Source organism: Papaver somniferum, unplaced genomic scaffold (assembly GCF_003573695.1).
Source record: "Papaver somniferum cultivar HN1 unplaced genomic scaffold, ASM357369v1 unplaced-scaffold_117, whole genome shotgun sequence".
NCBI lineage: Eukaryota > Viridiplantae > Streptophyta > Magnoliopsida > Ranunculales > Papaveraceae > Papaver > Papaver somniferum.
In genome coordinates this window covers 2,131,128-2,146,547 of record NW_020620714.1, presented here as the reverse complement: position 1 = coordinate 2,146,547, position 15,420 = coordinate 2,131,128, and the positions used below count along the sequence as shown (strand labels likewise).

General features: G+C 37.1%; 1 protein-coding gene and 1 long non-coding RNA gene across 2 annotated transcripts; both read right to left on the bottom strand.

The window, feature by feature from the left end:
• Positions 1 to 1,080: 1,080 nt before the first annotated feature.
• On the bottom strand, positions 1,081 to 3,428 carry LOC113329523. The gene is made up of 3 exons (XR_003349925.1): positions 1,906 to 3,428; positions 1,570 to 1,767; positions 1,081 to 1,450 (listed from the first exon to the last, which is right to left on the bottom strand). It is a non-coding gene; the product is annotated as an uncharacterized LOC113329523 (long non-coding RNA).
• A 2,853-nt stretch (positions 3,429 to 6,281) lies between these two features.
• On the bottom strand, positions 6,282 to 7,625 carry LOC113330028 (extensin-like). Its single transcript, XM_026576881.1, has one exon. The coding sequence runs from the start codon at positions 7,576 to 7,578 to the stop codon at positions 6,523 to 6,525; it is 1,056 nt and encodes a 351-aa protein (XP_026432666.1). The 5' UTR covers positions 7,579 to 7,625; the 3' UTR covers positions 6,282 to 6,522.
• Between the last annotated feature and the right edge of the window lie 7,795 nt (positions 7,626 to 15,420).

Below are 15,420 nucleotides of genomic sequence, written 5' to 3'. Positions count from 1 at the left end.
TAACTGTGTTAGTATTTTGACCTCTTGAGGTTGTATGTGCGACAATAAACTATGCCTTAGATACTCCCGTGAGTAAGAAGACTCAATACATTGCCTTCTTTGACACAATCATCTCTCTAGTGGCGGGTGCTGTCCATTTATATTCTCTTTGAATTGTCCTTTCAAGGAGGTCACCCCTAATCATTTTAGTTGGGATCCTCCGATACAGTATCAACAATCAGTATTTTCGTGAACTCTTGCCTTTCGTCTATGTGGCTCTGGGCGTGAGATCAACCAAAATGTAACTACCGAAAATCCGATAGCTACACCCTATGAGATGATAATGACACAAAGCCTAAGTCATGAGGATCAACTTAAATATTAATGAGATTATACACCACTTTGACACCAGTATGATCTCCTTCAAACACTTTGTATTAAATGTATGATGTTCTTACAAAGAATACAAAGGTATTTGATACATAATAATGGAAGTAAGAAAACTTGGAGTGAACTTTAATGGCTTCTCTCTTTTCTCTATTAGTGTTTCTTAGCTCTCTTACTTGACTGAATCCCTCTTTTTTGGTCATTTGAACCGTTATATAGGCAAATATATCAGTAGAAGACAAATATATCAGTAGAAGACAACTGATGATCACATGCAAAATCTCTTTTAACTGATCTTATTTCAGTTTGTCTTATTCGCCAGACTCTGCGGAGGTGTCGATGTCTTCTCGCGTAGCTACCTCGTGCTCATCTTGATAGATATCGTGCTATACTTGTCGCGTGGTTTTTCTTCGTGCTTCTTTCTTCTTATCGCATGATTACTCTTCTCCCAATTTCTCTCTTCTTTATGCTAATGGTTGTCTTAGTTAAGGCGAGGTTATGGATTAACTCTGTGCGATATTACGCCCCTACACTCCACCTGGTCGATATATAAGGGTTGGACTCCCAACCTAAAGGTTGCGTGTTCAATTCCCGCTAATGATCGATTAAAAATAATTAAACTTTTTTTTTTAATTATAGATACAAATTTGCTCTTGTGAAAAACACAATTTAAGCCAATTCTTAAAGGTTACAACCTCACGGGATATGTTGATAGATCAAAAGTGAAATCCCCGAGTACACTTCCTGAATATGAAGAAATCAATCCTGAATTCCCCAAGTACACTTCCTGAATATGAAGAAATCAATCCTGAATTTACAAATTACGAAGAGGAAGACGCAATCTTTCTTGGTTTTCTGCTATCTTTCTTATTAGAAGTCGTTGGCAAAGTCACTGGCCTAGACACATCAAAAGAAGTCTGGGACACTATGGAAAGACATTTTGCACCCAAAACCAAGGAATATCAAACGCATCTGAAGAAGTAACTGCATAACCGGACAAAAGGTAACTTAACCTTACACGCTTATTTCAACAAAGATAAGAGTTTATTTGACAGTCTTGCAGCTTTTGGCTATGTTGTCTCTGCTGATGACATGAAACAAGCAATAAACAATGAATTAAAACAATCATATGATCACATTGTCACTGCTTTTGGGTACCATTGAGTAAATAGATATGGAAACATTTTATGCCCATCTGCTGACCTTTGATATACATTTTGAACATCAAATGGCTTTTTCGCAGCAGCCAATAGCCAATATATGGCTTCTCCAACGCTAGTTTGTACTCCAATAGTCTGGATCGGAGGATGTTCAATAACCAGGGTACGAACTTTTATTAGCAAAACCGCAATTAACAACCTCAGAATTCAACAATCAAGGAAATTAAGGACCCTGTCAAATCTGTGGTAGCAAAAACCGCACATCCATTATGTAATGAATCACAATATCGTCAACGCTACTAGACCAGTCAAGAGACAGTTTAGCCGCTACTGACTCGCTTAACTAATCATGAATTTTAATTATTAAAAATTTACTCACCAATAATTTGGTTATGAAACTAGTACCATTAGATAGTTCTCGAAAAGTTATGCGAAATGGAATACATGAGCGTGTCTTCTGAATACCCGAAGGAGAAGAAATCATCTGAGATGGATGAAGGGTAAAATGGTCATTTCATATAAAAACGTTACCAAGGCATCCAAGTATCTTCTATAATCACCTAGCGTCTTCCCATATCTAATATCCCCGGTGCCTTGGTATGAAGTCATTAGATTATACCGAATTCACCTCGAGGAGAAGTTCATTCTTCCCTTTTCTTCTTTCGTTTTCTTCTTCGCTTCTGTTTTATTTTCCTTCCTTCCCTGCATGAACTGTGAAATAGGGTGATGCGCATGAAATACTGGTTGTAATGGGGAGTAGATATCATGCATTTTTGGCTAAACTGCACTGGAGGAGCCGGCAGTAGTGCATCATTATATTGCCATGAGTAAGATATAACCCAAACTGCAAGAAATTTGTTTAACTATCAATGACAAACATGCTTTACTTCAAGCCTTTAAAACATAAAATCGAAATGGGAGTGTAAAAACACCCATTATAACTTCTCTCTATAGGAAGCCACTGCTAGCGCGATTAGAATAAGACTTTTGAAGATGATATATGTGAATTGATACAAACAAAAGTTTGACAGAAAAGTAATTTTATTAAAAGATTATATATAAGGGAAATACCGAAATACATTGGTCCTCTTATGAAGAAATGCAATCGAAGTTACATAACATGCAAGAACTACAGACTAGAGAAACGAAAAACCACTAGTACAACATTATTTAGCCTTCAGTGAAGATGCGTGTATAATTGCTTATTGTTGTAAATATTTTTAACAATATATATGAGCATGAAACTCGGGGACACTTTAGTAATGAGGAGGAGGGGATGTGTATTTGTAGACTGGAGTGGGTGGTGGTGGTGGAGATTTGTACTTGTAGACTGGGGTGGGAGGAGGTGGAGACTGGTATACTGGGGTGGGTGGTGGTGGTGATTTGTAGACAGGGGTTGGTGGTGGTGGGGATTTGTACTTATAGATTGGGGTGTGTGGTGATGGTGATTTGTAGACCGGGGTCGGTGGTGGTGGTGATTTGTACTTGTAAACCGGGGTGGGTGGTGGTGGGTGATTTGTAGACCGGGGTTGGCGGCGGTGGGGATTTGTACTTGTAGATTGGGGTGGGTGGTGGTGGTGATTTGTAGACTGGGGTTGGCGGTGGTGGGGATTTGTACTTGTAGACAGGGGTGGGTGGTGGTAGTAATTTGTAAACAGGGATTGGCGGCGATGGGGATTTGTACATGTAGACTGGGGTGTGTGGTGGGGGTGATTTGTAGACCGGGGTTGGAGGCGGTGGTGACTTGTAACTATAGTAACCATCAGCTGCACTAAAGAACGGGAAACTTAGAGAAATCAACACTACTAAGAGTGCAGTGATGGGAACCATTGAGGCTCCTAACGTTACTCCTGCCATTTTCTTTTCGCTTTTTCTAAATGGGTCTGTGTTGTGATTTTATGGTACACTTCTTACCCCTTTATATAAGCTTATTAAGAATGTGACTTAAATGCAAAATCCCCAACTTGTGGAAAATTGCAAGAGATGGGACTTTATTTAACTATTTTTTGTCTTTGCAATCAATTATGATGTGAAGTTCTGCATTGATTTTTTTGACGTGGAGTTTGGTTTAGTTTGAAAATTTTAGTTAGGTATTGAAATGTTAGGCTCACTAACTCTCTTTTCACACTTTTAAAGATCCAATTTCTTGTCATAGGACATCGGTACATAGCGGCTTGCTGTTTGTAAACCCAATAATCCGCACACTTGACTTCAGCAGCTGGAACTATTCAAACCGGTTGATGGACAGAGAGTTCTAGACCATGCAATTTTTTAACTTCATCGCATTTTTTCTACTTGCACTATACTTTTCTTATTCACAAAATTGGTTAAAAAGACCAAAATCAACAATTTCTGGGTGAAATGGACAGTTATATTTTGATACTGTTTAAATTGACAAAAATACAAAAATAGGCACGATGTAACCAGTTTCATCGTGCCCATTTTCAAATATTTTTTTTTATTTTTAATTTGCACAGGATGTATCCAGTTTCATCCTTGCTATTTTTTAAATTTAAACTAGGATGAAACCAATTTCATCCTTACTATTTATTTTTTAGGCCATTTCACCTAAACTTTTTTTACTCGTCCATTTGGACCGTGATTTAAAAATATTTGGACAAATGACCCATTTTCGGTTTCTTATTAATGCAAAAGTAATACTCCATGGAGTATATAGGTTGCCGACGAGTTTTTACTCAGTGCATTGGTACACCCATGGAAATCTAAGTCCATTGCTTGGATTTTTTTGTTTTGGAGAATTGATATGATAACTTAGGTTGTGAATGACTTTTTTTTTTTTTGCTTGATCATAATTTGTATTAATCATCAGCAAACAAAAGTTAATGGCATGGATCAATGAATGAGCGGTTGAGATTTTTCACACAATTTTCTTTTCCAAGTATTTGAGTGATTTCCGATAGTGCAGTGGATGATGATGTCATTTACCAAGAGTTGGCAGGATTCTTTACATGCGATGCAATAAGTTACTAGTGATTTGATCGAATAAAACTAGTGAATCCAGCGGTATGGCAAAAGGTGGTAGTACAAGGCATTTTACCAAGTTGAGACCCAACAATGACAAAAGCCAATATTGTTCTATTATTGAAATCGGAAAATGGGTCATTTGTCCAAATATTTTTAAAACATGGTCCAAATGGACGAGTAAAAATTAGTATCGGTGAAATGGACAAAAAAAATTTAGCTAGGATGAAACTGGATTCATCCTTGCTTAAACTTAAAAAATAGCCAGGATGAAACTGTATGCATCCTGTGTAAATTCAAAAATAAGAAAAAATATTTGAAAATTGGCAGGATGAAATTGTTTACATCCTGGCTATTTTTACATTTTTGTCCATGTAAACAGTATCAAAATTTAAGTGTCCTTTTCACCCAGGAATTATTAATTTTGGTCTTTTTAACCAATTTTGTGTATTGAAATACTGATCGTTATATATGGGGTTTAAGAGTGGATCCATTTTTTGCTGCATTGCACAGAGAAGCCGGTCGGAGTGCATCACTGCCATAGTACTACAGGACGGAAACTGCAAAAACATGCACTACATTTTGCAGCAACAGGTCTGGCCAAGGAGATAATAGCCTCAAGGACTTCATATTTCAGGGAGTCGGCTTATAGTGCATAGTTTTCTTAAGTATCAATGGAGTTAATAACATGTTTAACTTCTAGCCCAGGCCCGGTCCTGACAATTTGGAGGCTCTATGCCAGAAAAAATTTGTGTCCCCCTAACATAAAGGACGGTACTCCTAATCATAATAACAGTTAAAACAGTTAAAAAATCAATCAATTTAAGCTAAATTTAAGCTATAAATAAGATGTTGATCCTAATGAGTTACTTGATAAAGCTATTTTCTTTGCAACAAACCATTATAAGACTTAATGTTTTTTTGGGACCTCCTTGGATCCCTGTTCTCCAAGGACTACTTATACTGTCTTAGATGACAAGAGAGTTAGCATAACACAACCCGACATAAGAATCAAAAAGTATTATTAATTAGTTTATTCACAGCTAACTTATAAATATAAAAAGAAGAAAAATATTATCCAACCGAAAAGTACTGTATTGGATACCGAAATAATGATCACAATGACAATCAATTAAGAGATTGAAGTCACGGTTTTAAACCTACACCAAATAAAAAGAAGAGAAGCATTAGTCTAATTGTCTAAAGCATCAGTCAAAATATCCTTGTCCCTTCCAATCAAAGCAAAATTTCATCTTAATGATTTTAGTGGCTGATTAGGCAACAAACAACACAATTAACAATAATAGAAATAATTAGTAAACAAAATCATAAAATCAAAAGAATAAGACAAAGAAATTACCTTAATGAAGTTGATTTATAAAATAAATTCTAGTTTTTTCCATTTATTTTTCTCTCCTCTTTTTGATTTTTTTGATTTTTCAAGCTCTTCATAAACCAGAAAACAAAAGAGGAAAACCTGTTTCCTTGATAACAGGAAGACGTGTCTCGTGCATAGAAGTTAGCACTAACTATTTATTTTTTTGTGGCCATTTACAAAATATTTTTTTGTCCCTTTGAAAAATTTGCTTTACGGGAGACACTTTTTTTTTTTTTTAATGTGAAGAATATGTATAATGTGGCCCCCTAAAATTTGTGGCACAATCATGTGTCCAGGGCCGGCCCTGTTCTAGCCAGTAAAATATTGACTCGGAAAGTTCCCGACGGGAAAGGTCTTATGTCTTTGAGTCGTTCATTGTACACCAAGATCGTTCCAAACAAAAGTTCACAGAAAATAAAATTATTCAAAAAGTAAATATGGAAATTACGTCGATTCACTTGAGAAGAAAGGCAATCGACGTTCCATAACATGCAATAACTACTAACAAAGGAAACGAAAGACAACTAGTACAATGTCCATAATCCATTATTTAGCCTTCAGTGAAGTTGCTTTATTACTTATTGGCGGGAATATTTTGGACCAAATAAAAATGAAAAACCTGGGATAAATAACTCATTAGTAATGAGGAGGTGGAGGTGAGGTGTATAGGTAGACAGGAGTTGGTGGTGGTGGTGATTTGTATTTGTAAATTGGAGTTGGTGGTGGTGGTGATTTGTACTTGTAAACTGGGGTAGGCGGGGGAGGAGATTTGTACTTGTAGACAGGGGTGGGTGGTGGTGGAGATTTGTATTTGTAAACTGGAGTTGGAGGAGGTGGGGATGGTGTTGGTGGTGGTGGTGACTTGTACTTGTATACCGGAGTGGGAGGAGGCGGGGATTCGTACTTGTACACGGGAGTGGGTGGTGGTGGTGACTTGTATTTGTAGACTGGGGTAGGAGGAGGAGGGGATGGGGTTGGTGGTAGTGGTGACTTGTACTTGTACACTGGGGTGGGAGGAGGTGGCGATTTATACTTGTAAACTGGGGTTGGTGGTGGAGATTTGTACTTATACACTGGGGTGGGTGGTGGTGGTGGGGACTTGTATTTGTAAACTGGGGTAGGAGGAGGTGGGGATGGGGTTGGTGGTGGTGGTGACTTGTACTTGTACACTGGGGTTGGTGGTGGTGGAGACTTATATTTGTACACTGGGGTTGGTGGTGGTGGAGACTTATACTTGTAGACTGGAGTAGGAGGTGGTGGGGACTTGTACTTGTAGACTGGAGTAGGAGGTGGTGGAGATTTATATTTGTACACGTGGGTGGGTGGTGGTGGTGATTTGTACTTGTAGACGGGTGTGGGAGGTGGTGGTGACTTATATTTGTAAACTGGAGTGGGTGGTGGTGGGGATTTGTATTTGTATACCGGAGTAGGTGGTGGTGGTGACTTATATTTATAAACTGGAGTAGGAGGAGGTGGTGATTTATATTTATAAACAGGGGTAGGTGGAGGTGGAGACTTGTATATTGGTGTTGGAGGTGGTGGTGATGCATAAGTGTACACTGGAGTTGGAGGTGGTGGTGACTTGTAACTGTAGTAACCATCTGCCTCAGCAAAGAATGGCCAACTTAGAGAAATGAACACTACTAAAAGTGCAGTGATTGAAGAAGCCATTGAGACTCCTTTGGTTGCCATTTTCTTTTGCTTTACTAAATGGTTTTGTGTTGTGATTTTATGGTACACTTCTCATCCCCTTATATAGGCCTTTTAAGGTTGTCATATTCTTAAATTTAGAATCTCCAAGTCGTGGAAAATTGCACAAGATAAGGCATTTAAACTAATTTTTTGTCTTTGCAATCAATTATGATGTGAAGTTCTACATTGATTTTCTGACTTGGTGCATGTTTGGTTTAATTTGGAATTTTCATTTCTAGTTAGGTGAAGAAATTTTGGCTCTCTCGTTTTCAAAGATCCGTTTTCTGTAATGGGACATGGCGGCTTACTGTGTGCAAACCCAACAACAGTCCAAATACTTGACTCGCTGTTATACTCTGAAGAATCCCAGTATAGCTGGAATCGATCAAAGTAAGCAACTATTCAAAGTGGTTGATGATGTGAGTTCTAGACCATGCAAATTTTTAACTTCATTTTCAACATCTTCCTACTTGTATTTTGATTTTTTTATTAACCGATGCGTAATAGTTTGCCGTCAACCGATGCGTAATAGTTTGCCGTCATACCGACAAGTTTTACTCGGAAAATTGGTATACACGCACAGAATTTACGACCAGCTTTTTTACACGGCACATTAGTTTGAGATGGCGTCTACGATCGTAGTACGATCGTAGTACAAGTAAAATAAAATAAGGTGGATTCCATACAGTCATCAGAAGAAAGTACTAGTGATTAGATGGAATAAAACTAGAGAGAATCCAGCCATATGGCAAAAAAAGTAGTAGCAGAAGTCATTTTACCAAGTTGAAACCCGACAATGACAAAAGGCACTGCATCGTTGAACTTTCTTCTATAATATCCAAATTTGAATATTATTATTAGTACATTTTTCTTGCTGTGAATCTTGTTTTTATGTTTAAAGAAAAAGTTGCAACGAATAAATGGCACCATGCAAAGACAATGACCATTAAAACACTGGTAGCAAGAGATAATGTATAAAACTAAATGGCAAACGGGTAATGGGTGCTAAAATTTAAAGAAAATATGAAAACGCGTTGTAAGACTTGGAATTATTTGCATTTGACGAAATGATGCAAGTTGTAAATAAAAATGTCAGTTTGTTATCTATGAAGATTACAAAAGAACTTTATATTAATTTCTTTTCAACGACCAGTAAATTATATTTTACGTACGATGTTGAAAAATTTATCCAATATTGACGGTTCCGTTAGCGGTGCAATATTTTTATACAAGTTGGAAAATTGACATGTATTACAGGTTAATACTACTTGGTTAATGCTAGATGACTGTGTCCACTGTACTGGAAGAATTAATTTTAACTAAGTTGATCCGCATAATTCCCTCATGGAATGTTCTTCACGTAAGAAAAATCTCTAGTAATGGTAAAAAAGAAGTACTCTTACCCATTCATCAGTGTCCTTCTTGTTATGGAGTTGCAAGTCTCGTAGTACTTGTAACCCCCAACGCCATTGTTTACATGACCTTTGAATGAAACAAAGGTGTTTGTGTGAGGGACTGCTGCCACTGCTTCTGAGAAGCCCATACCACCATCATTATCCCAAAGCTTGTTTAAAGTTGAAGTTAAAGGATCATAAGAATGAAGAATTTTCTGTCCGTACCACAAGTTAAAGGATTATACTAAACTCCTTAATCCAATTCCACCAATTGTTGTTATAGTAGTTTCTTTTACGATCAATATTGTTATTATTTTTCTTGTACGCCCACATGTTTGAGCGACATTCAACAAGGTCTGTATGAACCAAACACAAATTCGCACCCAGCAAGCTAAGTATATTACAATAACCGCTATATTTAACTTCAGAAGGTGGCTTTGGTAGCGATCTGAATTTCTCATCTTCTACATCGAAGGCGACAGTCTTACATTCTAGTTTGTCACCATAATCCATGTAGGGCTCCATTAACAAATATACCAGATGCAAGTAACTGGTTAGGTATAGAAACTACGGTTCTCCACCCACAGCCAATAGTGCATACTCGGATATATGCTACGTTTCCCCTCCTGCTATAGTAGATTCTAACGACCTTGTAATTGTTGGTTGAACGACAATAACCGAACCCATAGGCTTTTATTAACGTAGAAGGCTCATCAGACAACCTACTGCTTGGAAGAACGACAACTTCTCCAATTAATGGATTACTGATTAAGAAAGAATCATCATCGATGGTATCTTGATTAATCATTTTGAGACAAACCAAACCATTGCATGATCCGACCAATTTACACATCACAAAATTGGTCAAAAAGACCAAAATAGAAAATTCTTGGGTGAAATAGATTGTTAGCTTTAGATACTGTTTATATAGCCAAAAAACAGAAAAATACTGTTCATTTAGCCAAAATGGATATTTGGCCCAGAATATTTTTTATTTATTAACCTGAAGAGACAAATATGTTCCTATATTCTACAAATCTTTAGTGGTCAAGTTAATGCATGTATTAAGACGAAATCATAGCCTCCTATGATTCAAAATAAGAAGAAGTTGGTTGCTATTTCATGACTTCCAATTAATTCCAATGGAGAGAATCTGAAGCTGGCAATTGGACGATTAAGATTTTAAGTGGAACACGCGCACAATGGATTGTACAATTAAGATGGTTTTGCTCCAACTGACTAGTCTCTGGCAAATTGCTTCTGCATTGCTTTCCTGAAACATCAATGTAATGCTTAGATCATAAGAAATAAATTTGGAAGATAGAGAACAATATTTGACATGAGGTGATATCTAAAATAGCTTCACAAAAGTTATACAACTCATAATATTATAGATTTATTAGTTAAAAAGTAAATCATTATGAACCCAAGTGTACTGGTCCTACAGAAACATGGTGGTTACATATTACATCGGACTAGACGTCCATTATAACATCACCAGCAACCTTCCCTCTTTTGCTCTCGTTCATTCTGACTTAATACATAGGGCTGGGTCAGTTATTGTTACTGTTGGACAAATTGGCAAGACAAATTAAACTATCCAAATGGTTCCAGGGAAAAAAAATCCAAAGTTGTCACAAGAGATAAAGGTCAAGCCAATATAAATGCTTCCATTTCTTCAACTTACGTGCAAAAGAAGACGAGATGTTGCATTGCAGAGTTGACCATTTGTCCAAAAGCAACTGAAAATATTCCACTAGGCAGCTGTTACAAACACGATACAAGCTTATGAGCATCCATACCTATAAATACTAATATTTTCAAGGTTTTGGTGGAATAATTAAGAATTGATAAAGGAGTTTTTGAAAGTTAAGATCCAAAATGGAAGTTACTATATATACTTCTTTAGAGTCTGGGAAATTCGACATGAAAAAGGCTTCTAGGTCATTGGAACTAACCTTTATCAAGTTTTGTATCTTCAAAAACTACAATTGGACTTTTACAACCAAGTTCCATGGAGACAGGCTGCCACAATCGCAAAACCAATGAGAAAGCTCGAAAAATTTACAAATTCAAACATAATCCAAGGTAAAGCGCTATAACATACCTTGACCAGTTAAGCTGCAGAAGCCATCGCCTTAGAACCGGTTGCAGAACTTCCAGTAAATGCAACCTGGTTGAGGGACATACTTTCTTAGTGCTTATTCAACATGAAATCAATAATACCAGAGATGCAGAGATAAAACATCAAATACTGATGCAGAACAGAACCTTGTCCACCAGTGGATGACATGCCAAAGGAGCACCAGCTTTTCTCCCCAGATTTTCTTAATGCTTATTCAACATGAAATCAATAAAACGAATCCTTGATTTAGTTTTTATTTTATAAAAAAAAATATACAAGCACAAACGTTAACAGATAATGAAACATGGATGAAACCAGGCTCATCCAATGGCAACACATGATGAAACCAATTTCATCCGGTAATAACACATGACATACAAAGGTTTCATCCAATGAAAACACAAGATGAAACCAGTTTCATCTAGTTGTAACCAACAAAAAAACATGTTTCATCCAGTGGAAATACATGATGAAACCAGTTTCATCCATTGACAACACAAGATGAAACCAGTTTCATCTAGCGCTAACAAACAAAAAGTTGTGTTGTCATCCAATGGAAATACGTGATCAAACTAGTTTCATCTGGTGGAAACACATAATGAAACCAGTTTGAATGTATCAGAGTATACACTAAGATGAAAAGAATTCAAAAAAAAATAATGTAAACAAGGATATACATCTTAGTGTATATGTGAAACCAGTTTCATCAAATACATTTTCATTACGACCTAATCATTAAAATTAGGACCGCCAATAGATGTAAACTAGATACATCCTAACTTAAATCTAAATGAAAACCAGTTACATCCTATCTTAAATGAAAACCAGTTTCATGTAATACATATAACCAGTTACATCATTACAACAACTAGATGCAAACCAGTTTCATCCAATACAACCAACCATCAAAATACAATTTCATTCAATACAGCTAACAATCCAATACAACAACCCAATGCAAACCAGTTTCATCCAATACAAATTCATTACAACAACAACCTAATTTTCAGTAAAGTTGAATTAGAATATCGACATGCACTTCAAATATACCTAATTTTCAGATTCATTACAACAACAACCTAATTTTCACACCAATTTATACTAAAATAAACAAAAATAACCAAGTTACACCCAGGTACTTACAATTCAAAAATTAATCATGTAATTTTGAAAATAAATTCAAAACAAAGTTAGGGTTTTGGAACTTACGAGTTCTAGGAGACATTTTGTGAAATTGATCGGCTCAAACCCTAATTAGGCTACAAATCTTCCATGATGAAGTTGGTGTCGTTGTTTGCAGAAGACGGAAAAACCAATTTTACCGATGGTGTCTCCATTTTCAATTACAAAGACGATGATACTATTGATTTCGTCGTTGGTAAGCAGAAGGTGGAAAAACCGATTCCAATAATCGTGATGTTGAAAGACAGAGGAGAAAGAGAGGCGGTGGTGTGAACTGCTGGTCTTTTCTTTTTGGAGATGGTTGAGAAAAAAGGAAAGACGATGGTAGGGTAACAAAGAAGATATTTGTTCTAAGGGTATGTTTGTCGGTTTCACATAAAAATATTTCATGTCCATTGACCCATGATGAAAGTTTACTCGTCCATCTGAACCGGAAAACTATTTTTTTTTGGACAAATAACCCATTTTCTGTTTACACATACCATCCTTGTAAAGATCCCTGCCATGAATGGCATGTTTCAGCTTTATGAGTTCCTCGTAAGAGTAGTAGTAATTCATCTTGTCAACATGAACCCGATCATACTGTTCTCCAAAGTAGAGTTGAATTTCTTCGTTGCCAGAAGGAATGCGAACAGCAAAGCGTGGTGACGTCTATTACCTAAGAGATTTCTCCAAGTTTTGCATGCTCGTCTAGCTTGTAAAGCTGGCTCGATTGGTATGCGAAAAAGTATGTTTTCTGTGAAGCTTCTCCATCGTGTTGTCAACCCCTAGATAAGAAAATAAAACCCTAAGTAAAAATAATTATACCTCACGTTTTCTTATGGATTATAGTTTCTGTATATTGGTGCAGTCCGTATGGATTATCTACTCGGTAGCGGTAGAGGCTAACACATCCAGGTGTCAACCATCGACGTCGGAGAGGCACAAACCATTACGAGATCATGCAAACACGAAATCATCGTTGCTAGATTTTCTTTTGTAGGTTTGCAGTACAACTAGATTTTGTGCCCGTGCTACGCACTGGGCAATTTTTTTTTTTAATCATATTTTATATCCCCTGGCTAAACTTTTTATTAGGTGTCGTGGCGCTTCGCCCCTTCACAATACATTTTTGATTAGGTGTGGCTCGGCTCCGGCTTCGCCTTGCCTCGCCATGTCCCGTCATTTAGGATTCTACATAGACAATGAATAAGAGCTTGGTATTGCTTCGGCTTCGGCTTGCCTCGCCTCTCCTCGTAGTGATGTATTTTTTATTAGGTGTGGCTCGGCTTCGGCCTCGCGTCGCTCCGTCGAGATACTTTTTTGATTAGGTGTGACTCGGCTTCGCCTCGCCCCATCCCGTCATTAAGGACTCTACGTAAACTATGAATAAGAAGATGGTACTGCTTGGGCTTGGCCAAAAACCATCCACCATCATTTTTTTCTTCTTTTAACTGTGTCTTTGGTTTGGTATGATGTGGCTTCACCGGGTCCCATCGTGTAGTTTTGATTTAGTGTCGCGGGACTTCACCCCGCCCCGTCGCGATGTATTTTTGATTTGATTTGGATCGGCTTCGCCTCGCCCCATCCTGATGCATTTTTGATTTGATATCACGCGGCTTCATCTTAACCTGTCGCGATGCATTATTTTAATTTGGTTTGGCTCGACTTCGCCTCTCCCCGTTGTTTAAGATTTCTTTTTTGCTACGCACTGGGCGCATTAAACTCACTCTCCTTTTAGGATTATGTTATTGTTTTTAGTAGATGCTAGTTAACGTTTATCGTTGCTGGATTCCTAGATCTTCCAACTCGGTACTGTTAGAAATGTTATTCTTTATTAGTTTTCCCCTTAACGTGCTTTGTTCTATCGTTTTCGTGTTGTATTTAGTTTTCGTTCCAGATTGTAGTGTAATTACATTTTACCCTTTGCATTTGCTCAACCTTGACATTTTTATCTAATGGAACAAAAGCTATCACCGAAACTCCCCATGTTACAATGTTTATCATTGACCTTCACTACTCAGTATATCAGTGGGGAAACATATGTTAAGGTCCCTAATGGCTAATGCCGCTCATGCTTATTTTTCACCTTGTAGATTATTGCAAACACATTTAGTACACCAAACTCTACATGGTTTCTTTCCAAACCCACAGTATACATCATGTTAATTGGTCCAATAACGGTACTACAGTTGCAGAAAAATAATGGGCAAACATAAAACCCAAAGTGCACATATGAGGAGAAATGACAAAGATTACCAAGATGCAAGATTCACATGCAATGCTCCTTTGTATCACATTAGCGCACAGATGCATTGTGCTTAAGAATGTTTAATATCACTGTGATATAAAAAAAGTAACAACCAATCTAGTTGGAGATCTCTGTGAATGGTGAAACCCATTCACTATATAAATGTTAGAATGATTCAAACTACCAAGACTTCCTTATACGCCATTTGGAAAAAAAAACGGTGTGCAATCTTCGCATGACAAAAATGTTGTGCAGTGTTCAATTCATCAATTAACCTGTATTCAATTTACTATTAGCTTGAGTGAGAATGACAAATGAAAGGTAAAGGGTACACGTACGGTATAGGTTGCATACGTTTTGGTCGAGCAACAACACAACCAAACTGGTAACCTCTTGGGTGAGCATCGAGTCAATTTCAAGCCATTTACGGGTGATCCTAACACAGATCTGGCATGGTTAGCAATTCAAGAATCTGGCTAACTGCCATATACATGGTAACTGGGTTTTCTTGGTAGAGCTACATATTAAGACATTCCATCAAGATATTAGTGTGTTCAGGCTTCCCGCAACGGAAACCCTTGCATGAATCAAAAAAAAGAAAAAAATTGCAGGCTTCATAGGCTAATAAAAGGCCATATTTTAATGGCGAATGAGCCAAACCTGTTTATGCTACTGGTTCATCATTGATGTGATTATAAAGAATGAAAATTTGGTTTTGAACTGGAGTCCATAAAATAAATTGAAAGGAAAACGAATCATAATAAAGACAGTAATAGAACTAATAAGAACTTAGACTATTACATTCTGTCGAAAATACAGTTTCAGAACTTATTTTAGGAAGATGTAGAAGGTAGAATTAGGATCCATTAAGTATACATAATTAATAATATAATCAAGGTTACTAACCTCAC